The sequence below is a fragment of the Ictidomys tridecemlineatus genome, chromosome 7 (genome assembly GCF_052094955.1).
Source record: "Ictidomys tridecemlineatus isolate mIctTri1 chromosome 7, mIctTri1.hap1, whole genome shotgun sequence".
Lineage (NCBI taxonomy): Eukaryota > Metazoa > Chordata > Mammalia > Rodentia > Sciuridae > Ictidomys > Ictidomys tridecemlineatus.
In genome coordinates, this window is record NC_135483.1 from 67,780,252 (window position 1) to 67,807,570 (window position 27,319).

At 35.2% G+C, this 27,319-nt stretch overlaps 2 protein-coding genes, 1 long non-coding RNA gene and 2 pseudogenes across 13 annotated transcripts in view; 2 read left to right on the forward strand and 3 right to left on the reverse strand.

The window, feature by feature from the left end:
- LOC120892983 (uncharacterized) overlaps nucleotides 1-3,465 on the reverse strand; it is a 46,129-nt gene extending 42,664 nt beyond the window's left edge. For both annotated transcript variants that reach the window (XR_013423990.1, XR_013423989.1), the window contains exons 1-2: nucleotides 3,356-3,465; nucleotides 696-765 (exon numbers count right to left, since the gene is read on the reverse strand). This is a non-coding gene — a long non-coding RNA (uncharacterized LOC120892983). The remainder of the gene's footprint in view (nucleotides 1-695; nucleotides 766-3,355) is intronic.
- Nucleotides 1-10,057, forward strand: part of Sgk3 (serum/glucocorticoid regulated kinase family member 3) — a 140,097-nt gene extending 130,040 nt beyond the window's left edge. For 7 of the 10 annotated variants that reach the window (XM_078017109.1, XM_078017107.1, XM_078017112.1 and 4 more), the window contains 4 exons: nucleotides 1,023-1,118; nucleotides 3,384-3,539; nucleotides 7,070-7,159; nucleotides 9,085-10,057. In XM_078017109.1, coding sequence (XP_077873235.1) covers nucleotides 1,023-1,118; nucleotides 3,384-3,539; nucleotides 7,070-7,159; nucleotides 9,085-9,255 — 513 coding nt within the window. In that variant the 3' untranslated portion in view covers nucleotides 9,256-10,057. The other 3 variants (XM_078017110.1, XM_078017114.1, XM_078017111.1) reach the window with 3 other exon arrangements.
- Nucleotides 10,058-15,332: 5,275 nt separating this feature from the next.
- Nucleotides 15,333-15,868, reverse strand: LOC144365488 (selenoprotein K-like; annotated as a pseudogene).
- A 1,123-nt stretch (nucleotides 15,869-16,991) lies between these two features.
- The window catches only part of Mcmdc2 (minichromosome maintenance domain containing 2), a 39,137-nt gene continuing 28,809 nt past the window's right edge, over nucleotides 16,992-27,319 (forward strand). Inside the window, exons 1-6 of the mRNA XM_078017116.1 lie at nucleotides 16,992-21,516; nucleotides 21,608-21,738; nucleotides 21,814-21,873; nucleotides 26,317-26,512; nucleotides 26,858-26,980; nucleotides 27,204-27,308. Of these exons, the coding sequence (XP_077873242.1) occupies nucleotides 21,423-21,516; nucleotides 21,608-21,738; nucleotides 21,814-21,873; nucleotides 26,317-26,512; nucleotides 26,858-26,980; nucleotides 27,204-27,308 (709 nt within the window). The 5' untranslated portion in view covers nucleotides 16,992-21,422. The remainder of the gene's footprint in view (nucleotides 21,517-21,607; nucleotides 21,739-21,813; nucleotides 21,874-26,316; nucleotides 26,513-26,857; nucleotides 26,981-27,203; nucleotides 27,309-27,319) is intronic.
- On the reverse strand, nucleotides 23,073-25,458 carry LOC144365487 (proteasome maturation protein pseudogene; annotated as a pseudogene).

Consider the following 27,319-nt stretch of genomic DNA (forward strand, 5'->3'; position numbering starts at 1 on the left):
CTAAATAAAATATAAAAATGGGCTGGAGATGTGGCTCCATGATTAAGCACCCCTGGATTTAGTCTCTGGTACAAAAAAAAAATCCAGAATAATTTAAAGTATAAGTAATAGGGTTGGGGTTGTAGCTCAGTGATAGAATACTTGTCTAGCAGGAGTGAGGCACTGGATTCAATCCTCAGCACCACATAAAATGAATGAATGAATAAAATAAAGGTTAAATTATTTACATTAAAATGTATTTTTCTCTAACTCACTCTTGCTCTTATATATATTTGTAACCATTCTATTTTATTTATAAGTAAAGAAACACTTTTTGTGATGATACAATGAATTCATAATTAATGAAATGTAAAGTTCTATAGTTTTTAGAAAGGAAAAAACTTGTCATTTAAATATGAATGTGATCATAAATTGTTAAACTTTTTAAATTTATATTACCATTTCTTTGGTTCACATAAAAAAGTTTAAGATGAAATTATTTCCTTACATATATTTCATGTGGGAAAAGGTTATATATTTTGGAGTATAAAATTCAAATTTACCATCTTCTAAGTGTGAAATTCTGATGAATTTAAGTTTTTTACAAATTAAAATGTAAATTGCCACTTAATAGCTTACACAAGTTTTCTAAATATGTTTGAGAATTGAAAAGTGTTCCAGGGCTGGGGATGTGGCTCAAATGGTAGTGCGCTCACCTGGCATGCGTGCGGCCCAGGTTCAATCCTCAGCACCACGTACAAACAAACATGTTGTGTCCACCAAGAACTAAAAATAAATAAATAAATATTTTTTAAAAAAACCACAATTGGAACTTCTTTAAAAAAAAAAAAAAAAAAAGTGTTCCAGTTGGCATTGACTAAGAATCACTGTTACAGAATGAGAACACCCAGCCTACTGAAAATCAAAATGATATGTTTTCATTGTGGTAATAAAACACCTAAACGTTGTTAAATGTATTAATTATTCCTAAATTTCATCTTGAGTTTTGTTGAGTTGCTCTTATGTTTAATTCTTTTCTACAGTACCTTGCACCTGAAGTAATCAGAAAACAGCCCTATGACAACACTGTGGATTGGTGGTGCCTTGGTGCTGTTCTGTATGAAATGCTGTATGGATTGGTATGTATTTCTGTTCTTTGATTGTTATTCCAATATGCTATTATTGATTGGCGCTTTCTTTCTCTCTCTCAATAATCTCACAGACAATTAGATAATACTAATAGAGCAGATATAACCTGGTTAAAAGAATTTAAGCCCATATTAGGAATATGCACAAAAATAAATTTTTTTTCATTTTTTACTAGTGTTTTAAATTAATAAAATTATCTCTGGCATACTGATCACTGCTTTAGATATTTTCATTCCACTGGAACTTTCAGAAATAGACATCTAATTGTAACATTAAAATTACCTGCTTTTACTCCATGTACCCCAAACATCATCTTCCTAATTTCGAGATGGAAAAGAAAAAGATTTTTGCATTTATCAGTACATTGTATTTCAAAAGAAAATGTCTTTTGAGTTTTGCCTTTTAAGTCATCCTCTGTTACCTTCTTTGAAAACGCCATGTCTTGAAGATTTCATGGGAAAAAGTAATGTTTACTATGTAATAGATTTATTCAGTTTTTAATAAGTGTAGAATACATTAGGTAGGCCAGTCAGACCTACCCCACTCCTCAGTTTATACCCAAAGGATAAAAAACAGCATACTACAGGGACACAGCCACATCATTACAGGGACACAGCCACAAACCTTATTTGTTTGTTTTTCTGTACTGAGAATAGAAAAACTGTAGGACCAACCTAGATGCCCCTCAGTAGATGAATGGATAAAGAAAATGTGGTATTTATACACAATGGCTTTTTGAAATATTTGAAGTAGTGTTTAGATTCCCTTTGTGGTCCCTTAGTCTTCTGCTGGCAACTATATATCTAATCCTTTGTGCTAAATGCTACCATCAGCTGAGATGTACCTAAGGTTTTTTGTGTGTGTGTTTACTTTTCCTCCAAACTGTGAAGTTTGATTGGCACAATCAGGTGCATTTTAGAGTATTTGTTTAATATCACTAATTTTGAATGCTGGAGTCCTAGAAAAGCCAGTGCCTTTGGCTAAGAACACATTAAAAGAGCTACTTTTCGCCGGGTGCAGTGGTGCATGCCTGTAATCCCAGCAGCTCTGAAGGTTGAGACAGTAGGATCACGAGTTCAAAACCAGCCTCAGCAAAAAGTGAGGCACTAAGCAACTCAGTGAGACCTTGTCTCTAAATAAAATATAAAATGGGGCTGGGAATATGGCTCAGTGGTCAAGTGCCCCTAAGTTCAATCTCTGATACAAAATAAAGCTACTTTTATAGTAATGCTAGCAACTTAGAACCTTATTTGTTTGTTTTTCTGTACTGAGAGTAGAACCCAGGGCCTCACATATGCTAGGCAAGCACTGTATTGCTGAGCTACATCCCCCAGCCCAACCTTTGGAAAACTACCTCTTTCTTATTTTCACTGTTTGCTGTCTTGATATATCAGAACTTTTTTATTTCTTTAGCGGACTTTGAAAATATAAAATGAAGTTTTATACATATATATATATATATATATATATATACATGTTTTGAGACAGGGCCTCCCTAAGTTGCTGAAACTGGCCTTGAACTTGTGATCCTCCTGCCTCAACCTCCTAAGTAGCTTTGATTTACAGACATGTGCCACCATACCTGACTTGAAGTTATATTTTAAAAAGCCAAAAATTTTTTTAAAGTCTTTTATTTCCCATAAAACAGAAATAAAAAATGACAGGCCTATAAAACTTCCTTAACTTTAAAAATTATTTTTACTTTAATACTTTGAACTAGGTAATTAACTGGCCAATGCTCATGTTGAAGCTGCAATTATAGCTATATAGCCTATAGACTATGATACTAGCCTTTTTATATTTCTGCAAAATATACTCATAATACTGCCACTGTCACAAGTACTTAGAAGCTTATCTTCAGGTCTCACTCTCTCCTAGAATGAGTTTTATTCCCAAGTCTCAAGAAATTATTTAATGTTTATATTTCCAATGATTCTATCATACCTGTGATTAGGTTGGTGGTTTTCTCTAAAACCTACCATTATGAGTTGTGTGCAATTTCACAGCTGTCTATAGAGTACTATTGAAAAAGCTTTATTTACTCAGTGAACATGAAACTACACCGCATGCTAGGTTTAAGAATCCATTTGCATCAGGAGGCCACACTGCAGATGTCTGCACATCCCAAGAGGGTTCTGCATTTCTGCCATTGTCCAAACACAACTGCTGTCTACAGATCAAAGCCAAATCCAACTACTTAAAAAACATTTTGGTATGATTTATTTACCTGTAAGTTTATTCTGCTTGTTTTTCAGCCTCCTTTTTACTGCCGAGATGTTGCTGAAATGTATGATAATATTCTTCACAAGCCTCTAAGTTTGAGGCCAGGAGTGAGCCTCACAGCCTGGTCCATTCTGGAAGAACTCCTAGAAAAAGACAGACAAAATCGACTTGGGGCCAAAGAAGACTTTGTATGTAAAATATTTCCCAGTATCAGCTCTACTATGTCTTATTTAAAATTTGGAGATAAATCCTTATTTTATATGACATTTGATGGTATAAATACAGCTATTAAAGAATAGCACAACTGGTGGAGGATTTAACTCAATGGTAGAGTACTATCCTAGAATTCATGAGGCTCTAGGTTTAATCCCCAGCACCAAAAATAACAACAAAAAAAACCCCAGCACAACTGAAACAAAAAGCATACTCGTCCCCACAATTTTCACTAGTATTCATAACAGGACTATATAGTGCTTAAAGCACTTTGACTTATATTTTTTCACTTAATCTTTATAATAATTTAATCTGTTCTTTATACTCCACATCTAGCTTTCATGTCCTGTTACTTACTTGATTTTTATGTACAGTTTCCTCTCCCTTAACTTTCCTTCTTCTTTATTTTTAATTTTTTATTCATAGATGGACACAATAATTTTATTTTGTTTATTTATTTTTATGTGTTGCTGAGGATGGAACCCAGTGCCTCACATGTGTGAGGCAAGCACTCTGCCACTGAGCCACAACCTCAGCCCCTGCCTTTCCTTCTTTTTAAAAAAATGTTACAGCTAGGAACAGTGGTGCACACCTGGAATCTGACAGGCTAAGGCGCAAAGATCGCAAGTTTGAAGCCAGCTTCGGCAACTTGTGGAGAACCTGTCTCAAAATGAGAAGGGCCGGGATTGTAGCTCAGTGGTAGAGCACCACTGGGTTTAATCCCCTGTACCTTGACCAGTGTGGTGGATAAATGTGGGTTGGACATCTAGCTGAGTAAAAGAGTGTGCACATCTGCAAGTTTCTGGGTTTGGTCCCTAGTACCACAAAAAGAAAAATAAATGTGTTTCTTCAGGCTTTTTGAAATATTCTGAATAGTTCCCCCAACTTATCTCTTATAGCAGATGATCTTGTTTTGTGTTTTATAGGGGAAAAGAGCCATCAGAGTGGAACTAACTCAGCTTCCTGCTGTCAAACTTGCAGACCTTACATGCACCTTTACCTGCCATTCCTTCTCCCTGTTATGGTGGAAAAGGTCCATTTCCATCTGTATACTGGATTGTGTCCCCTAGCTAGGAACCCTGTGCATGTCTTTTTCTGTACAAGAAGCTTCTCCCTTGTTTTAGTCAGCTTTTTCATTGCTATGACCAAAGGACTGACAAGAACAATTTTAAAGGAGAAAAAATTTATTTGAGGGGGCTCATGGTTTCAGAGGTCTCAGTACATCAACAGCTAGCTCTGTTCCTTGGGGCTCAAGGCGAGAAAAAACATGGCAGAACAGTATGGCAGAGGGAAGCTGCTCACATTATAATCAGGAAGCAGAGAGCAAGATGAAGCTCAACTCACCAGTATATCCCAAAGGCATACCCCCAGTGATCTACCTCCTCTAGCCACACCCTCTCTGCCTGCAATTACCTCAGTTATCCCTGTCACATGATTAATTTGCTAATTTGGTTAAGGCTCTCATAACCCAAATCATTTCACCTCTGAATATTCTTGCATTGTCATACATGAGCTTTTGGGAGACATCTCATATCCAAACCATAACATCCCTCTTGTTCTGTTTCCTTCCTATTGATAATGAAATATTATCAAATCTGCTTTTTTTTTTTTTTTTGTACCAGGGATTGAACTCAGGAGCACTCAACCACTGAGCCACATCCCCAACCCTATTTTATATTTTATTTAGAGACAGGGCCTCACTGAGTTGCTTAACTCCTTACTTTTGCTGAGGCCAGTTTTGAACTCGTGATCCTTCTGCCTCAGCTTCCCGAGCTGCTGGGATTACTGTCATGTGCCACTACGCCCAACTGAGTCTGCTTTTTAGAAGGAAAAAACTTTCGACTCTACTGTTGTGTGAGGTACTACTATTCATCTTCTTCCCTTCATTGTCAGACTTGTTGAAAGTTTTCTATATTTATGCTCCTATTCCCTGTCTTTTCATATTTCTTAGTCTACCAGAAAATAGCTACCAGAATAGGATATGTCTATTCCTTAGCTTGCTTAACATTCCCCAGTTCCCTGGGCTCCTTCTAGAACACACTCATCTCATTCTGGGCCCTCTTCCATACTCTTCTGTGTGATTCCCTCTTCTTCAGCCTATTAGATATGGCAGTGCCTTGTGGTTATCTTAAACCCTCTTTTTCTTCTGTGCTCTTTTTCTGGAACATTCCTGTGGCTTTAGCTATCTGTATGACTTTATCTCTTACATTTATATCTTGAGACCGCTTTTAAATTCTAAACTATAGTATCTGCCAGCTTCTCCCACAGCTGAGTTTCCTTAGAATTCCTCAGTGACAGCATGCTCAAAATTGAAATCCTAGCACTGGGGAAGCAGATCATGATAGAACTCTTACTCAGTGTGGGCAAGGCCCTGAATTCAATCCCTAGTACTACCAAAAATAATCTACCTACCTACCTACCTATATGTATGTGTATATGAAAATTGAAATCCTGCTCTCATCCTCTTGTCCTCTTCTTTCATATTAAATTATATCATTGTCCATCTGGTTATTCTGTTAAGAAATCTGAAAGGCCTTCTTGACTTTTTTCTCTATAAATAAATTTCATATTTAACAACAGGTTCTATTGCATTTGCCACCTAAATCTTTCCAATAACCAGACACTTCTTTATGACTTGACTCTCCAATTCATTTCCCCTTAATAGCCAAGGAAAACCAGCCAAACAACAACAGCAACAATAGTTGACATCCCTGTACCTAATACTCCTTGATGGATTCCCATAACCCTGAAATAATCTGAAATTCTTAACATAGACTCAGCATGGACCATTCAGCTCTTGAGCTTCACCTGATGTGACAGTCCCTTCTGTCCCTGTGATACTGAGTCTCATTTTCTTGACCAAACTAAACTCTTTTCACCATAGAACCTTCCTATTCTGCCTGGAACATTGTTCTTTTATTTTGTCATATTTATCTTTAAGATCACCGGTCAGACATCACTTTAAGAAATCTTTTTTAATGCACCAAACCACATTGGATCCTAGTTTATACACTCCCATGGCACCTTTCAGGGGAGAGAAAAAATCTAGAATCAGTACTGTGCCAACTTTTGAAAGTACCAACCCAGAGTACATTTTTTTTTTGGTAGTAGAGTTCATCACTTTACTTCCACTTCACTTATAGAACTATTGGCTCAACTTATTTATATCCTCTGTTCAGTTAGTAATTCTTTGGTGCCGCCTTATTTTCATAGCACTTTTATTTCTATATTTTTATGTTCATCTTTAAAGCAACCTGTGAAGTATTTAAATCAGAAATATTAACCCAATTTTACCTGTGAGAAAACTGTTGTGAAGGGACATAAGTTTAAGTAGGTCATTTAAAGTAACTGTCTTTCACAAGTCTACCACCATTTTGCCACATGAATGACATAAACATTTGCCTTGGGGAGCAAAATCATAATGATTTGGCCTCATAAAATTCTTCAGTGAGTACTTAATATCTTCTTCATCATTAGTAACAATTCTGTTTTCTTAATATTCTAGCTTGAAATTCAGAATCATCCTTTTTTTGAATCACTTAGCTGGACTGACCTTGTACAAAAGAAAATTCCACCACCATTTAATCCTAATGTGGTGAGTATATACCCAAATCTTTTTTTATCTAAAGTAGGGAAACATAGAACTGTAGTTATTATAATTTTGGAAATAGATCTCAAAATCTAACCTGAATGAAATAAAGTCAGTATTTAAATATTTGTGAAATATGTCACACAGGGTTATTTACTACAACTAATAACTTTCATAAGTTTGTAGTTACATTAGGTTAATGAAAATATCTTCCAGCACAGTTGTGAAGTGTTTTTTTTTTGGGGGGGGGAACATGAGTGAAAAAGAAATGAATTCAGTAAGTTAAAAGAAAAAAAGCAAATTAACTTGTTACGTATCATTTTTATACTTACTAAATCAATAAACATTTTTAAGTAACACTAAGGATAGTTTTTTCCTTAGATTAATATAAAACCAGATACAAGCAGACATTTTTAATGTCAGTGTAAACTGTTATATCCTTTTTGGAAAACAGTAAGATAGTATTATAAAAATGTTCATGTTAGCTAGACTTGTTAAATCTACTGATGGAAACCTAAAGGAAATGTCTTTATGCAAAAAGTTGTATCAAAGATTTGTTAATACATACCAGGTTTGATAGTGCATGCCTATAATCCTAGCACCTTGGGAAGCTGAGGCAGGATTCAGATTTTTGAATATATATATAAAATAAGATATCTTAGAGATGATGGAACTCAAATCTAAACACAGAATTCATTTATGTTTCATATGCATTTTATGCATATAGCCTGAAGGTAATTTTATGTAATATTTTGGTGTACCTGGGTTTTGATTGCAATCCATAACATGAGGGTCAGATGAACAATTCCACTGGTGGCATCATATTGATGCTCAAAACATTTAAGATTTTGATGCATTTCAGATTTGGGATTTTTATGTTAGGGATGCTCAACCTGCATCTTCTTTACAGAAGAGAAAACTAACTTAAGAGATAAGGTAATTTATATAAAGAATTACAGTTAACAAATTTCACAGTCAGAATTCAGAAACCCATGCTTCAGAATTTTTTGAGGGGGAAATTTTAAAAAATTGTATTTCTTTTATGCTAAAATTCTTTAATGCTATAATTTTTAGAATTCTTTGTCTCCTGTAAGGGATTTTCTTATATGGAAGGATCAAGCATTCCAGGTTTCTGTGGTCTCAGCTCAATTTGTAGACATACCAGGCTAATTAATATTTTTAGTTTATAATCTCTTCTGAGATTATAAACTTAATGACTTGGACATTTCAGTGATTTCCTTCCAGTAAAGCAGAAAAAAATTAATCACCTGGATTTGTATCCCAGTTTTTATCTGTAAATATATTCAAAGTCCATTAGCTTGCATCAGACTCATAAAGGAAGAATAAAACTACTGCCTGTGAACCTAAGCAGTGGCTGTACTCCATTCCCCATGAACCTGGTCCACTTGGGTGTCCACTAAGAAAGCCCTATCAAAGGCTTCATGACCTCTGTAGCACAAGAGTGACCTTTCACAGTTTTACTTGCAGCCCGTTCATTCCTCCATCAAAAGTCTCTGTTTATCCAGAGATGAGAAAGTAGATGGACAGTAGATGGGCATTCCTGGAAGCTCAAATGCAGAATGCTATTCTGAAATCCCACCTGAGCTTTGTTTCTGAATATAGGGCTGGTGGTAGGTAGAGAGAAGGGGGATCAATTATAGGGTCTCAGATTCACATTAGCAGAGGTAAGGGGGCCTCTATTATGTGAGCCTTTCTCAACTTTCTCTTTCCCCTCCCCACCCAACAACAAGAACCTTAACTGTTAGTGCAGATAGCCTTACCTCAATAAAAGTACAAAAAGAAAAAGTAGAAATTTGAAGTAGGAAAACATCTAAACTTGTTAGGAAAAAAATAAAATCATAAAAACATTTTGATGAAGGGTGAATGAAAGAAAAGCGAAGGTGACTAATATCATTCTTTTGATGTTTTAGGCTGGACCAGATGATATCAGGAACTTTGATACAGTATTTACAGAGGAAACTGTTCCATATTCTGTATGTCTATCTTCTGACTATTCTATAGTGAATGCCAGTGTACTGGAGGCTGATGATGCATTTGTTGGTTTTTCATATGCACCTCCTTCAGAAGACTTATTTTTGTGAACAATTTGCTATTCAGAAACTGTCATGCAAATATAAGACTGCGGATGGGACTGAGACTGCTATTTTGTGAATATATTCAAATATGTATAACAGTGCCTCATTTTTACATGTAATGTTAAAAACTATGAAAAATGTATTTTCTGCTGTATGCAAGAAAATAGGGCATTTCAAAGAGCTGTTTTGGATTAAATTTGTATTCTTGTTTATTAAGCTTATTTTTAAACAGAAAATTTAAAAACTGTTATTCTTAGCATTAACCTATTTTTGAAGAAAACTTTTTTGCTATTGACTGTTCTTTTTCCCTCTTAAGTTTACACTAACACCCAAGATAGACTGTTTTGTAGCAGTCTATTTCAGTTCAGTTAACTTATATTAATACCTTTGTAATTCTACTACAACTTTTGTTATCAAATCAAAACTATGCAATTGGTACATGGTTGTTTAAGAAGAAACCGTATCTTTCCATGAAATCACTATTTGAAATAATCGGGTCGTGGTAGGGTAAAAATGTAAAAGCATAATTAACATATTGGTTGCTAGTTAACACTGTTAATAACTGTTCATTTTGCTGATAATAAAATAAGTAACGAAGTAGTAAAAAATGAAATCATTTGCTTTTGAAATACCAGTTCAAATTTTTGAATTATTTTTTCTCTACAGGGAAATTAAAAATGGTTTAAAATTTTAAGGATTCCCAAAGATTTGGAGGGTAATAAAGTACTGCCAGAATTTATTTTTAGGTGGTGCCAAAAAGCAACCATATGTCATGTATTTATATTACAAATATATTCTATTTATGTTCCTTTGGGTCTTTTGAATGTTTAATATGTTATTAAGTAAGTTTAAATCTTGGTACTTTTGCTTTTACAAATAGCTATTTCAAACTATCTTCCTAGTTGGTTACATAAAAAGAAATATGTAGCTCTATAGAATATTTACCTGATTGGGAAATGTAAATGTATATAGTTTTATTACACTGTAACAAAAGTTAAAAATAGTTTAGGCAGATGCATACTAAATATCTTTTTTAAAATTTTCTTTAGTGGTTCTGGGGATCAAACCCAGGGCGTTGTGCCTCCTAAACACTGCTGTACCACTGAGCTACACCCCAGATTCTTCAGTTTCTGTATGTATCTTAGAAAAAGTAAGGAGCTTGACATGGTGGCACATGCCTATAATCCTGGTGGCTTGGGTGACTGAGGCAGGAGGATCGAGAATTCAAAGCCAACCTGAGCAAAAACAAGGCACTAAGCAACTCAGTGAGACACTGTCTCTAAATAAATAGAGCTGGGGATGTGGCTCAGTGATTGTCTCCGAGTTCAATCCCCGGTACTCCCCCGCAAAAAATGAAACTGACTTTAAAATCATAACATACTAGTAATTTGTGCATTTGTAATGGTAAAAGAGAATGGCTATAGAAAAAAGAAAAAAAAGAATGCTTAACTTGGAATTCTGGTTCTTAGAGTGGTAGATTTTTCAAGTCCTGTAGGAAGCAGTATCGTGAGAGGTTAGTGACCCAATTTAGATGTCTCTTCTCTTCAGAAAGAAATCACAAAAGCATTTCTCACCAATACCCTTTGGCTCATAATTCAACAGAACAGGGAAGAGGAGTATGCTTTTGTTCAGTTAATAATAATTACATTCAATACACTGAATTTTCCTTTAGAGGTTAAATTTTAATATCTACACTGTAAATATTTGGTTTGTTTGGCACTACTGTGAGTTCTGCTTTTACACAAAGCTCTTTGTGATAAACCAAAACGAAAACTGTAGTTTCCTATGTGGGTTTTAAAATTCAGGTGATCTTTAATTAAACTTCCAAAATTTCAAGTGCAATATTGTATATTTTTAGGAACAAATTTAAAATAGAATTTTGATGTTTCTCAGATCACGAGAAATACAAATTGACATAGTAAAATAAAATTAGCAAAAAGGTTAATGCCTGTCATTATTTGAAATTAAAATTGGAAATGGTTACAATAGTCTTTACAAATATGTGGAAAGGGAAAATAAATTTTTAACAAAATATTTGGGCAGATTAACAGATTTTCCAAGTTTATCTTTTTCTCTCACAGCATAAGTCTCTTAGTAAAAATGCCCTTTGAATAGTTTATTTCACGGTAATTACTAAACTCAAAGATCTAAATGAAAACTTTTTATTGCTCATTAATGTAATTTGGAAGTTAGTTTTGTTTTTGCAGTGGAATTTTCTTGACTTCACAGATTTTTCTTTTACTGGTTTTTACAGATTCCATTCCCAAGTAAAGGTTTATTGTCTAGTGGGGTCCCATTCTTAATACATGGAGCTTTTTCACTATTTCCTTGTGGAGAGGAAGGGATCAACTAGCTCTCTGGGTTCTCTTAAGGGCACTAATTCCACTCATCTCTCCGAAGCTTCATCTGTGAATGCTATCACATTGGGGATTTGATAATAACATGAATTTTGTGGGGACACAAACATTCAAGCATATAAATATGAAAACATCAAGTGTACATAAATGAGTTTCAAGTGGTTTGAGTACTTTGAATGATATGCCAAGTTTTGTGTGTAAAGGATATTAACAGGATGGAGAAAACTATGTAGCTTTATTAAAATCATATCGGGCTGGGGTTGTAGCACAGTGGTAGAGCGCATGCTTAGCATGTGTGAGGCTCTGGGTTCGATCCACAGCACCACATAAAAATGAAAAGGTCCATTCACAACTAAAAAATGTTTTTTTAAAAAACATACACATAAAAATATTGCCGTTTTCTACCACTTTTTTGTTGTTTGGTATTGAGGATTGAACCCAGGGGCACTTTTTTTTTTTTTGCAGGGTTGAGTACCAGGGATTGAACCCGGGGGCACTCAACCACTGAGCCACATCCCCAGCCCTATTTTGTATTTTATTTAGAGACGGTCTTACTGAGTTGCTTAGTGTCTTGCTTTTGCCGAGTCTGGCTTTGAACTTGCAACCTCAACCTCCAGAGCCACTGAGATTATAGATGTGCACCACCTCACCCAGCCCCAGGGCCACTTTTACCACTGAGCTATATCCCCAGTCCTTTTTATATTTCATTTTTGAGAAAGTTGAGGGTGTGGCAGAGTTGCTGAGACTGACCTCAAACTTGGCACATCTGCCTCAAGACTTCTGAGTCACTAGGATTATAGGCATGTGCCACCATGCTCAGCCTTTTCTTTTTTACTCAACTAATACTGAGTCAAATTCTTAACTTCCCCTGATAGCATTACAGTTCTAGGCCTATCTAATTTATGTAGCATTTTTGGTGTTTTGCAAATACTGAGTAAGCATCCATTTGTGATCTTGTAAACATTTTCCTCAGCTAAAAAGACCCCTACACAAATTATTTCTCAATTCATTATTTATATTACACCCATTTTTACAGAGATAATGAAATCAGAAAAAGTATTTACCTTTTAAAATTAATTTTTAAAATGACTTACCCAAAATTGAGACAATGGAGAAAAATTTAAAGCAATACCATACAAAAAGCCAATAGAGTTATTGAGTGTTTCATAAAGTAGCAAAGGGTCCTACAAATGAAAAGTAATTTATTTTTACATATTGCACAGGAAAAATGGGTTACCATATGAATATTAAGGGAATAAGTTAAAATAGTCATCATTCTTCAAATCCTGCTTACTGGAAGAACCAGGACATTGGGTGGTTTTACAAATCCTGTACTCAAATATAACTTGTAAATTTCTGTTGTAATTATTTTTTTTGCAGAAGTGTATTTCATCTTTTCTTCCCCCTAAAATATTTTAGGCAACTTACTTTATTAGGGAGCAGAGGTTTCCACTTCAGTTCTAGTTAAATTTTTGCAAAGTCTACAGTGAATTGTCAATATTTAAATGTTCTTATTTTTTAATGGTCAACACATGGATTCCAGAAAGCATATATACAGAAAAATCAACCTACTCAAATGCTAAAATTTTATCTCCATTCAATTTTTTTTCAGTCTTTCTGAATAGTTAATATGGCATTTCTCATGTTGATTTTTTCCTCTAATGACTCAATGATAGTAAATCATAATGCAAAAGTTACAAGCTTAAGTGTGCTGGTGTAGTTCAGTGGTAGAGCACTTGCCTAGCATGCCTGAGGCCTTGGGTTCAGTCCCCAGCACTGCAAAGAAAAAAAAAAGCTTACTTTATTAATGATATATTGATGCTGAACACCAACATTTATCTACTTTATTTTTTAAATTAGAGACAATTATTCCAATAAGTACAAAGGAAAAAGTCTAGCAGGTACGATTTGTAAAATTTTTATTAGTTATTGATGGACCTTTATTTTTGAAAGAAAGTTAAAATGTTATTTTCCTTTCAGAGTTTCATTCACACTGGTGGTGTGAAGCAATGGTGGATAAAACAGCTACATCTTCTATGCTGAGAAGCAGAGGCAACACACTGTATGAGTAATAGTCAGTATAGTCTTCATTGCCATGCACTTGCACTAAAAAAAGAATTAACACCCCCCCCCATTTTAAATCTGAAGAGATATCAACACTTTCATGTTCATTGTAGCTACTACTCATGATAACCAAGTTAGGTGATCAACCTAAGTGCAACAGATAAATTCATAAAATGTGATATGTGTACCACATAAGGAATACTACTCATCCTTAAAAAGGAAATTCTGTTCTTCGCAAAAATTTTTAAATATATATCCAGTGTGATATTATCTAAAACATTTTAAATGTATTAAGTACATAAAATCTATTAGACTAGTGGATTGTTTGATATAAAACTCCTTTATTTGGCATATGAATGATTTATAATGGCTAAGTAATCAGTCAAAACTTTAAAAAAATATATGAATACCTTCTTGGACATTGAGTTATCTTTAAAATACAAAGCCTATAGCCTGGCAGTGGTGGCATATGCCAGAAATTCCAGCAACTTGAGAGGTTGAGGCCCGAGGATCTCAGATTCAGGGCTAGTCTCAGCAACTTAGTGAGGTCCTAAGCAACTCACCAAGACCCTATCTCAGAATAAAAAATAAAAAGGGTTGCAGTTGTTACTTAGTGGTTAAGCTACCCTGAGCTCAATCCCCAATGCCAAAAAAAAAAAAAAGGCCCATCATCAGACTATAATCTATTTCCATCTTAGGTGGTACTCATAACCGTGGAGGAGCAGAATTGTAGTACAATATGTACAGCCACTCTGCTGTTTCTAATTGATTTCTACTTTAAAAAAAAAAGTGTTCACCTTACCACTAAAATAGATTACATTCCTCCATAAAAATAAATTTTTTATACATGGAGAGGGATTTTAACAGAAGTCCACTTTATGCTTTGAATATAGCCCTTGCTACTCAACCACTGCAATTTATTTTTTAAATTGGCATGTTTCTTTCTCTTCCTCTCTCCCTGCTCCTCCCTTATTTCCCAATCCCTAATCTCAGAGGAAAGAGGATTACCTTTCTTCTTCATTCTAGACAGAGTTATCTGTACTTGAGAACTCAAGCACCATAGGAAAGAAGAAATCCGGATTTTGGGGATAGTACCCAAAGATCTCAGAAATTACTTCTTCCCAAATTAACAAGTAAATTACAACTCCATCAGAGAACACATACAATGTAACCTTGAATCCCTCTTTAAAAGCCCCCTGTTTCTGCTGATGGGCAGAACCACAACCTTTGGGATAGGAGTCCCCTGTGTTTCTCCTTTGCTAGCAAAGCAATAAACCTTCTTTTTCCTTTTTCTCAAAAACTGTGTCCTAGTTATTGGATTGACATTGGGGACGAGGACCGATCTTTCAGCAACAGGATGATCTCAATTGCTTCCCATGGAAAGTGATACAATCCTCTGTTCTTTGAGTACCACTCTCCCCCAGTGCAGTGGAGAAGGGTTAATTGTACCAAGTAATATTAACAGTGGAGGAGCCAGCTGTGGGATTTTGATAATAGTTTTTTTTTTCACTGAATATGCAGCCTTTATTTTCTTCAGGTATAGAGTGTTTTGTGATTAATTATATAAAGATGAGGAACCAGTTTACAACCTAAAAATATTTACTTATTAAAACTATATTAATACTTTAATAAACTATACAAAAAAGATAAGAGACAAACATGTGCATTTATGGAATTGCATGTCAGTCAGGCCAGATCCCTGCAGAGGGAATTCCCAGCATGACCTCATTGATCTGTGAGGACACAGAGCAATCCTTATATAGACGTACACATTCCTCCACTTGTCTAGCATGGTAGCCCTCCAATTCTTAATGGTTACCTTCTTCTATTAATGTATACGTTTAGTTGTCTGCTTCTTAGAGCAGACATTTACCTTCCTCATCCACCACCCATTGGGAGAGGGCTGGGGCCCTGAAGATGATTGATTCCACTCATTCTTTGGGGAGGGTTTCCTGGTGGCCCTCTTCCATCATCATATCTGGAATCGGATGAGTTTCCATAGCCTCTTCTTTTTTTCACATCTTGCTGAAGCAGAGTTTTAAAAAACAAAATCACAAACTCAGCTATTCCCCAAAAGAAATCTGTTATCAAAGATAGTCTCCAGGGGGACTGACTCCGGCTGTCCAACACTTGTCCTTTCGAGATGTAAACCATCTTGCCTCCGCTTCCCGGCTTCCCAGCCTTGATAATAGTTTTACTGTGATTTAATTAATGTATTATATAGTTAACCCTTTCAAACTGTGTAATTATATAGGCATGGTGGTGTGACTGTAGTGCCAGCTACTCAGAAGGCTGAAACAAGAAGATCCATCTCTCTCTCTCTCTCTCTCTCTCTCTCTCTCTCTCTCTCTCTCTCTCTCTCTCTATATATATATATATATATATATATATATATAAAATATTTTTTTGGTTGTAGATGGACACAATACATTTATTTATTTATTTATTTTTAATGTGGTGCTGAGGATGGAACCCAGTGCCTCACATGTGCCAAGCAAGCACTTTACCACTGTGCCACAACCCCAGCCCCCTCAAGAGGACCTCTTGAGCCCAGAAGTTCTAAGTCAGCTGGCAATATAGGTACCATCTCAAAAAATAAAGTATATAATTGACTGACTTTGAGTGTATTCAGAATGGTGTAACTGTTGTCACAATTTTAGAACATTTACACCACTTTAAAAAGAAACCCTGGTGGCTACAGATGCAACTGGGGGGTAGAGTGCATGCTTACAGCACATAAGACCTGGGTTTAATCCCAGCACCAAAAAGGGAAAGAAACTCTGAATGAACAGACAAAGTTAAACTTTCTTATTCAGTGGGATATTATTCAGCTTTTCAAAATAAGTAAATTCTTATTTTACAACATGAAGACATTTTGCAAAATATTGAAATAAGCCTATATAACAAAAGGCCAAAACTGTATGATTCAATTTAAAAGAGGTAACTTGAAGTAGTCAAAGTCAAGGAGATAGAATGATTAATGCCAGGATGGCAGAGGGAAAAACAGCAATTAATGGGTCCAGACTTTCAGTTTGGAAACATAAAGACATCTGGAGACAGGTGGTGGTAATGGTTGCATAACAATGTAAACATACCTAATGCCACTGAACTGTAAACTTAATGGTTAAAATGGTAAATTTTATGTCATCTATATTTTACCATTCTCTATTCCTCCCTGCAAGCTCTAGGTCACTGCTAATTTCTCTGTATATAAATTTGCTTATATACATAAGGATTATATGTATACATGTATATATATATGTATATATATACATATACATATTATATACATATGCTTTTCATACAAATGGATTTATACAATAGGTAGTCTTTTTGTCTTAAATTTGCATAGCATTCTCAAGATTCATCCATGTTGTAGCTTGTATTAGTACTTCATTCCTTTTTATATCCAAATAATATCCCATTATGAGGCTATGCCACACTTACCCCTTTATCAGTTGATGGACATTTAGGCATCCACTTTGGGGCTATTATGAATAATACTGAAACCCGAGTTTTGAGATGAGACTGGAGCCTTCACTTTGCCAATTTCCTTCTAGATACTTGTCTTGCAAATTTGAAAAATAAAATCCACATACAATAACAGAATGGAAAAGTGGATAGAACAGGGGCTGAAGTTGTAGGTCTGTGGTAGACAGCTTGCCTAGTATGTGTGAGGCACTGAAGGGAAATCGAAGAAAGGAGAAACTGGTGAGAAATGAATGAAGGAGACCAGGCAGAGATACACATGAGAGTTTATTTGTCAGAGCTGACAAATAAATATCATCTCTCTATAGGAGACAGAGGCAAAACAGGCTCTGAGTTCTGGGACTTTTCTGGGGGAGACTCAGAGCCCAGGGGGTCCTAAAGCAGGAGGTTAGGGGTTGTGTTAGTAAAAGGGAGTGCTGAGCCTTTCTCAGAAACTCCCTTGGGCGGGAATGCAAAACTTTTTCCTTAAAATGGCAGCCATCACTTAAGATGGTCATCCAGATGCTAAGCAAGGACCTTATAGGTACTAGATTCCATTCTCTGCACCACATATAAATAAAATAAAGGTCCACTGACAACTTTAAAAGAGGATTTACTTAAGCAAGAAGAGAACTCCTGCTCTGTGAGAAAGAGAGCAGAAAAACCCGTTTTTGTGTGCTCTTTTAGGGGCTTATATGGTTTGGGGTAGCGCACATGGGAAAAGATCTGTGTTAAACAGGCATTGAGAAAGTATTGGCTGGGTTTTAATCCTTCCGGTAACTTCCATTTGGGTTCACTCCCACTTTCCTGATTTCTTGCCTCTGGGACAAAGGATAGGACAAAGGAGTTGGCTGGAATTTTGCCAAGTGAGCCTCACGGTCTTTTGCATTTGAAATAGTCTTCCATGGTGCCTACTGATACTTCTGCTGCCTTTGAACAAGACCTCAGTTGGAGTCCATCACTGCAGATTGCTGACCACCAACTACTCTCATTCACTATAGCATTCAGACGTGTCCATTTCTGTGGGAACACGTGTTGATTTTCTTGGGTATGCACACACCCCCCCCGCCCCCCAGCTGTCTAGGCAGTCAGGTAACTCCACGGTTAGACCCTCAGGAGCCCGACTGCCATCTTGCATTCCAGCTAAACAATTTTGAAGTTTTGTTAAACACACCAATATCTTTGGGCTGTAATAACAAAGAAAAACAAATGTAGCGCCGTCTCTTCTTTGCCTTGAAAGGAGAGAACAAAGTAAAGAAATCCATGCTGTGAGGAAAGGGCAGGACTCTCTCCTGGTGGCAGGAGGCCGGTGGTCCCGGCAGCCCCCGCGGGCCGCCAACGGTCGGTAGAGCGTGCACGCATGCGCGGGAGCAGCCACGCACAACCGGCCCCTCGACCTGCTCTGCTGGCGCGAAGTCCCAGGGCTCTGTGGCTGCCAGGCAATTCGAAAGCTGTGCGTAGGCAGGGTTCTGGACCTCCGCGAGTGAGTCAGGGTTCGCTTCTTCTGCTTGGTTTTTGTGAGGTGTTTTTCTGCCCTCGACCTCTCACCAGTTTATCCTTGGTACTGAGGGGATGAAGAGAGAAGATTGTGATCTGCGCCTATTCACGTGACCCAACAGTTGGGTTTTTAGACTTTGAGAGGACTTAGAGAATTGGAATGTTATCCATGATCACGGATTTATTGCTTTTTTTTTTAAGGCTTGCACGTCTTCTCTTCCACTTAACCTCTTTACTTATAATTGCATTCATTCCCTCCCTAGGACCCCCCGGGGTACACCTGACACCAAGACTTCAGCTTTAGCTCTTTGGACTGTACAGAACTCCAGGTCCTGATTTATGTCCCTCTGTCTTATATCTAGGCGGCCCAAGAGCCCCTCAGAATTCAGAGTATCACAAGTGAACTTTTCCTTATTGTTTCCCTATGTTTCTTCCTGGGTTCATATTTTCATTAGAGGAGCTGCACCCATTCACCCCTATTTAAAAAACTCACTGACACTTTTCCCCCTACATGTTACAGACTGGCCTTCAAATCCAGCATGGAATCTTTAAAATTCTAGATTCATCTCCTTCACATTTTGTTTTTAGGGCTGTTGATTGGTCCATAGATCGGTCTCTTAGGAATATTACAATAGCTAAAAACTGATAATTGACTTTTCCAACTCATTTTCCACTTAGGCAGCAGAAACTGATTTAAAAAAAAAAATCTGAGGGGCTTGGATTGTAGCTCAACCTACCATGTGTGATGCACTTGGTTCAATCCTCAGCACCACATTAAAAAAAAAGTAAATAAACAAACAAAAAAAAGGTGTTGTGTCTATCTACAGCTTAAAAAAAACTTAAATTTCTTTTAAGCTTTTTTTTTTTTTGCTTATATAATCATTTGAACAAAATCTTCATGATATGGCTTCTCCTTATTATTTCATTATTAATAGCTTCCCTTCCTTCAACTTTAGAAACCTAATATCTTAATAAAGCAAAGATGTGATTACTGAGCAAACTTTAAGATTATTATACTTATGGCCACAAAGAAATAAACTGAATTTTCACCCCTATGTGATAGTGAAAAGGATAGTCTCACTTTTCTCTGAAAGTAGCCTGAACTCCAGGTTAGCAGGGGTGTGGATCCAATAGTACAGAACTCAAAATGGAGGTTGGGGATGTTAACTTCTATCTGGGGAAAACTTTCTCTTCCTTCTATTTGCCTCTCCTCCAATTCATCTCCCAAATGTCACCTTTAAAGTAGAATTCATAGCTGCTTCACTATGACTGTCTTGTTCTCACTGTCTTTAATCAAAATGTACTAAAACAATAGAAAATGTTGACTCACACACAAGGATGATCCCAAATTTTATGAATATACTTGATGTTCTTTCTACACTCCCTACTACATTCATACTTCCATTATAGCACTTAAGTTGTCATGTAGTTGTTTCCATATTGTTCTTCCCTCATTGCACTCTTTCTGAAAGAGAAGTATCACATTTTACTCATATCTGTATCCTTAGTGCCTAGGATAGTCAGGTTAGCCAATAAAAAGTAAATGCCAAATCAATAATGGAAAATGAATGAATAAATGTATTAATCGTTATTTCTGACTTCTCTAAACTGGCAACTTCACAAAGGCAGGATACAATCTTAATCCTTTTTCCTAATACATATTATAATTACTGTATTGCATATATTGTTTCCATTTAGTGTTTTATTTTCTGTCTACAAGAATTTTTCATATTCCACTCTCCACATATTACTATGGTTTAATGTTTTACACGTTGAACAATGACACAGATTTTACTGAAGAAAGTCCCAATCATCTAATATAATTCCTTGATTTCCTACAGCTTAAGATACTGAGCCAATCAGGTGATTTTTCCATCATAGCAAATGCTCAGTCAAGAACTGATTTCTCAAGATTTCCCAGGGTAGTACTCATTCTACTGTTTGTTACTTAGATTGAATTATGAAACAACTTTTACTACATTTATTTATTTGTTTGTTGGTTGGTTGGTTGGTACTGGGGATTGAACTCAGGGACACTTGACCACTGAGCCACATCTCTAGCCCTATTTTGTATTTTAATTGGAGACAAGATCCCACTGAGTTGCTTAGCACCTTGCTGTTGCTGAGGCTGGCTTTGAACTCGAAATCCTCCTGCCTGGGCTTCTGGAGCTGCTGGGATTACAGGCATGTGCTACCATGCCCAGCTCCATTTGAGGATCTTGATCTTAGGTTTGTTATCTTGTGAAGGATCTCCTGAGTGTTGATTAAAATGTTATTTGGGGGCTGGTGGTGTAGTTGAGTAGTAGGGTGCAAGATTAGTGCATGTGGGGCTGGGGTTGTGACTCAGTGGTAGAGCACTTGCCAAACATGTGTGAGGCCCTGGGTTTGATCCTTAGCACCATATATAAATAAAATAAAGATCCATTGTCAACTAAAAAATATATATAAAAAAAGAAAAGAAAGATTAGCACACATGAAGCTCTGGGTTCAATCCCTAGGATTCTACCCCCTCCACCCCTGTAAAAAATTAAAAGTTGATAAAAGAGAACAAGGTTTTGCTTCCTTTTATGTAGGAATTTTTTAAGAGCTGGAAATTTTGCCTAGTTCTATTTCACTCTCAATTTTAATAGTTTTTAAATTTTTATTAGAGATTTTCAAAAGTAAAATTTATTTTCTTTTATCTCTAGGTGTTCTCATCTTTTCTATGAGTTTGACCATCTGTAATGATTATTGGCAGCTAGTAGTTTAATCATTAAGTAGTAGAGAAGAAATATTAATTAGGAGAAAATGTCAAATCTAAAAATGAAAGAGGCAGCTCTTATCTATCTTGACAGAAGTGGAGGTCTCCAAAAGTTTATAGATGATTGCAAGTACTACAATGGTATGTTCAACAAAGACGATTTATGTTAGAAACTTTCAAATAAATTTCTACATATAACTATCCAGACTTTTACATTTGTGTATTTTCACAGATTCAAAACAAAGTTATGCTGTCTATCGATTCAATATTTTAATAAATCCTTCTGATGTTGTTGAATTATATGCTGAACTTGGAAATCACATTTTACACCATCCTTTAAAAGCTGCTCAAGTTTTTCAATCAGTAAGTTAAAGAAAGAAATACTTTTATGCCAATACTTTTATTTTTCCTAACTTGTGTGTTTGTTTGAAATTACAGGTCTGTTTTATTGCTGTTAAGACTCTCTCATTAATTGGACAATTACAGACTGAAACTCAAGTAAGTTTAATTCACTTCTTTTAACATTTTATTTATTTATTCTAATTTGTTATATATGACAACAGAATGCATTTCAATTTATAGTACACTTATAGAGCACAATTTTTCATGTCTCTGGTTGTACACAAAATAGATTCACATCATTCATGTCTTCATAGATGTACTTGGGGTAATGATGTCCATCTCATTCCACCATCTTTCCTACCCCACTGCCTCCTCTTGACCTATCCCTCCCCTTTGCCCTATCTAAAGTTAAGTTTTAATTAACTTTAACAAAGAAAACTCAGAGGCAAACATTCAAGATGACTTGTTAATTTAATATTTTTATATGCATACTTTTTTGTTTGTTAAAAAGTATAATACATTCTTCAAAGTTCAATTGAACATCCTTTTTTTTTTTTTTTTTTTTTTTTTTGGTGCTGGGGATCAAACGCAGGGCCTTATGCATGCAAGGCAAGCACTCTTCCAACTTTCCGACTGAGCTGTAGCCCCAGCCCTCAATAGAATATCTTAAATATGCATTTTTATTTCCTATATTACCACTTATACAGTTAAACATTTTTATAATAAATCATTTCAAACATACCCCAAAGGAAAGAAAATAATTAGGAAACTCTTATATATCTGTCACTCAAATTCGGTGTTTTAATATTTTATCATATGGCATCTTTTGGGGGGAGTGGGAGTGGGGAAATGGGACTAAATCTAGGGGTTCCACACCACTGAGCTACATCTCCAGCCCATTTTATTTTTTATTTTGAGACAGAACCTCACTAAGTTGCGTAGGGCCTTGCTAAATTGCTGAGTCTAGCCTCAAACTTGTAGTCCTCCTGTTTCAGCTCCCAAACTGGCTGGGATTACAGTCATACACCACTGTGTCTGCAGCATCTATTTTTTGTCCAAAATATTTTAAGGCAAATTCCAGGTGTTCTATTATTTTACCCCTACATACTTCAGTATCAACTAAATATTATGGACATTTTTCTACATAACCACAATGCCATCATTACCCCTTATGAAAGTAATAATAATCCTTTTAGTCTGTACTTAAATTTGTCCAAAATTACCCTAATGTCTTTCAGTTAGTTTGTTAAAATCAGTATCAAAACAAAGTCCACTCATTGTAATTGGTTTTTATATCCTACTAAGTCTCTTTCAACCTAGAGCCATTCCTTTTCCCTCCCTTTTTGTACTATTGATTTTTCTTTTTTTTTTTTTTTTTTTTTTGAGTACCAGGGGCACTCAACCACTGAGCCACATCCCCAAACCTATCTTGTATTCTCTTTAGAAATAGAATCTTAATGAGTTGCTTAGCACCTCATACTTGCTGGGGCTGGATTTGAACTCATGGTCTTCCTGCCTCAGCCTCCCAAGCTGCTGGGATTACAGGCATGCACTACCAAGACCAGCTTATACTATTGATTTTTTGAAGAAAAAAATTTTGAAGTGTTACATAGTCTGGATTTATCTGATTACTCTCTTTTAAAAATATATATTTATTTTTTAGTTATAGTTGGACACAATACCTTTTTTTAAATTTATTTTTATGTGGTGCTGAGAATCAAACCCAGGGCCTCGCACCTGCTAGGTGAGCACTCTAGTGCTGAGCCACAACCCTAGCCCTTTTTTTTTTTTATACCAAGGATTGAACTCAGGGGCACTCAACCACTGAACTGCATTCCCAGCCCTATTTTATATTTTATTTAAAGGCAGGGTCTAAGTTGCTTAGTGCCTCGCCATTGCTGAGGCTGGCTGTGAACTCTATTTTTTTTTAAATTTATAAACATATTTTTAAAAATATCTTTATTTATTTTTATTTTTTTAATGTGATGTTAAGGATGTCAGAGGAGCGCGCTACCACTTGAGCCACATCCTCAGCCCTGGCTTTGAACTCTTGATCCTCCTGTTTCAGCTTCCCAAGTTGCTGGGATTACAGGCATGCGCCACTGCTCCTGGCTGCTTTTTTTTTTTTTTTTAATGTTCTAAAAATCTTTAATTTTTATATAGCAGGTTCATAAAGAATACTTTATAACATTAGTAATAATGGTAAAAATTGCTTGAAACAAATTATTATGAAATTTGTTCAGGGATGCATAATATGTATAAAAATGAGTTTATTTTTCTTTAACAAGTGCTTCTTTCTGATGTACCAAAAACATATTAAATCCACGAAATACAAGAGTTTAATCTACATCTGTTGGTTGCTTTACTTTTTCATTTACAGACAAAATCAAAACCTTTGAAACTACACTTTTCATTATAAAAGAATCAAAGTATATCTGTAATTCTAAAATACCATCAATATAATGAATTCTTCTCACAGACGACACTAAAACATGATAAATATCTTCTGTACTCAATTTGAGGTGCTGTCATTGAAATTAATTATAAATGTCTATTCTGAAAGATGTTGCAATAAAGTTGGTAAACTAAAATATTGATACTGTTTTTTTAAATTAAACTTATGGAATATCTAGAAAGTAGGTTGAATTAGAACCTGCTGACAATTTATAATATTCTTGAAAAATAATTTTGAATGACAAAGAAAGCTACGGTTTTACTATAAATTAGGAGTTTTAAAATTATCTTCCCTTGGTCATAAATTGAAAACTCAAATAATTTCAAATAATCATGGATACTATTTAGGCAGAATCTCATGTGTACTTTTAAGGTTGTATAAATGGAATTATAACAAAAAGACAACTATAACAAGATGTAGCCCCTCTGATTCATGAATAGCACACTATCTTCCAGTAAACTGAGTTTATATTCCACCATCAAATGTGGTTTGCCCACTAGTTCACTTTGAGATGGATCATTAAGAATATCTGCAAATCTAATAGTCTTATCATTATCCTTCAAAATATCCAGGGCAAGGTTTGAGCTCCAAAGAAATGGAAGGCACTGAACCTGCTGTACTGCCTTAAATTCCATTTGTAATTTCAGAGAAGCAAATAAACCTTGGATATTTCTCAGAGTGGAAAAATTCATTTTATCTTGGTTGAACTGGAAATTTTTTTCTGATAATTTAAGAGGATGACTGGGCAAAGTTTCATTTTTCACACAAGAAAAACCTTTCCGAAGAAGATCATGACTTTCAAAAGGCCCACTTGCTGAAAGTTCTGAAACTGAAATATTGTCTTTTCAGTTGAGATCCAGGTCCTCTGGTATTCATCTTCTCACCACTCAGGGAACACTGTTCAGTTACTGTCAGTAGGCCCTCCCAGATTACTTTCTTGTGGTACTTTTTCCCCCGTATCTTATGTATCTAAAAGAGAATTTTGCTTTTAAGACTTAGATTCAGATTTATCCAATTTTCACCTATTTTAACATAGTTCCAAATGGCACTTTATCAGGAGGCTATAAAGTTGTCCCACTTTTGGCAATATCACAGTTCATCAATGGGTTTAGGTTATATTATTCTGATCCCTCCATTACAGACTTTCTCATTAACTTTCACCTGATGGTTTTAGAAAAATTAGAAGCCATCATTTCACATGGATTTGCAAAAAAGGTGATTTTTCTAATTTCAGCATCTTTCCTGAAATTATACAACAAAATAAATTTTCTTTTATCAAACTATATGATTATTCTGAAATATGATTTGTACAGGAAGAGTAAGATAAACTGATTCTTTTTAAGTTTCAGACAGTAAGGAGGTAAATTCACCCTCTAATTATGACCAATATTGTTTTTTTCCTTTGTTTAAATGAGAAACTCATGAATCTTTAATATATTTCATATATTTTAATGAATCTCTGTCATCATTTTGGTTCTTATAATATTATATCTTTAGGCTTTAGGAGTTCCTTCAAGTTTGCTCCTATGTCCTTTTGACACATGCCATTAATTTTTTTTATGACTCCCTTAGTTTCTGACATAAGATGCTCCAACTGTATCTGGTATATTTTCTGTCCCAGACCTGGAATCGACCATCTCCCCCAAAGAGCCTTGTTTTTTTTAAGTGAGAAACAACCTTTGGAGATGACAATTTGGGTACTAATAGTGTTCTTTGCTATTGGGTTGACATTATTTTAAAATTCTTTTTCAGTGGGCAAAGTCAGGACATGTATATTTTTAAGGAAAAGTAATGAGTTTATCATTATATTTTATTTATTTTCAATTAAATATTAGATTATAAAATTTGTTTTTCTATAATTTTTAATCTCTTTGCTGTCAGTCTTAAAATTTTTGTTCCCAGGCTAACAGTGTAGCTCAGTGGTAGAGAGCTAGCCTAGTATGTGTGAGGCACTGAGTTCAATCCTCAGCACCACATAAAAATAAATAAAATAAAAGTATTGTGTTCATTTACAACTAAAATAAAATTAATTTTGTTTTTTAACACTAACAAATCATTTACTTGACTTATTTTACAATGTACTTATATGTCATAATGTATTTGCTCTGTGATTTTTATTAATAATACTCTTATGTTCTTATCAGATTAACATAGTGCTGAAATTAACACACTTACCTTCTCTGCCAAGTTATTGTCTTGATCTTTGTGAGTTTCCACTTGATTATACATCTCAGAGATTTTATATAATGCAAGGAATTGTGATTGCAATAACAACTGTAACCAAGTATACTCAAGGTGCAAGATTCCTTTGTTCAGACGAAGCATGTCCTTTTTCAAAAGGTAAATATTAAAATGTAAAATCAAAACATGAAACAATTTATTTGTATTCTTTAATCCCAAAACTTGCTTATAATTTGTAATCATTTACAAAGTAGAGTAAATTAGTATCTCCTAATGTTTATAAATTTAATTTGCCTAATCTTTAATAGAAATTATGTTTAGCATCTATATTACAAGTGCCTTAGCACAATGTTGGGCCAGAAACAACCCCGATGCAAGGAACAGTTAGTTGATCTACTCTGAACCTGAGGGCAAATAGAATTAATTATCCCTTAATTAGACTAATATTGATTGGAAGTAGGTATATTTGGAAGCAAGTTTAGTTTACCACTGTTGTTCTTTCAGGATTTCAATATGTAAGAGTACATGTGCCTGGAGCTACAGAATCTGCAACAATAAGAAATGATTTTTTGTGCAATTTGTGTTCATCTTCACTCCAAGAAGACAGAAAATTTAGAGTACTTGGTGGTAAAAATGCATTTACATTTTGTAATTATAATTTTCAAAATACTGCTGATATACAAGTTGAGGATTTAGCTCAGTGGCAGAGCTTAGTGATAGAGCTAGCACATGCAAGGACCTGAGTTCAGTCCTTGGCCAAGAAGAAAAAAATATTGTCTGTTATTTTAATGTGAAAACTAAACCAAATATATATTCAAATAACTAATTTGTTTTGTTCTTTTGCCCCAAGATAAACAGATAGTTGAAATAATTGCCACAGAAGCACTTCATGCTTTTCAAGGATATTCTAAAAACCAGCCATTTAGGTTTCAATCTCTTACAATTTTCCTAAGAGGTATGAAAATT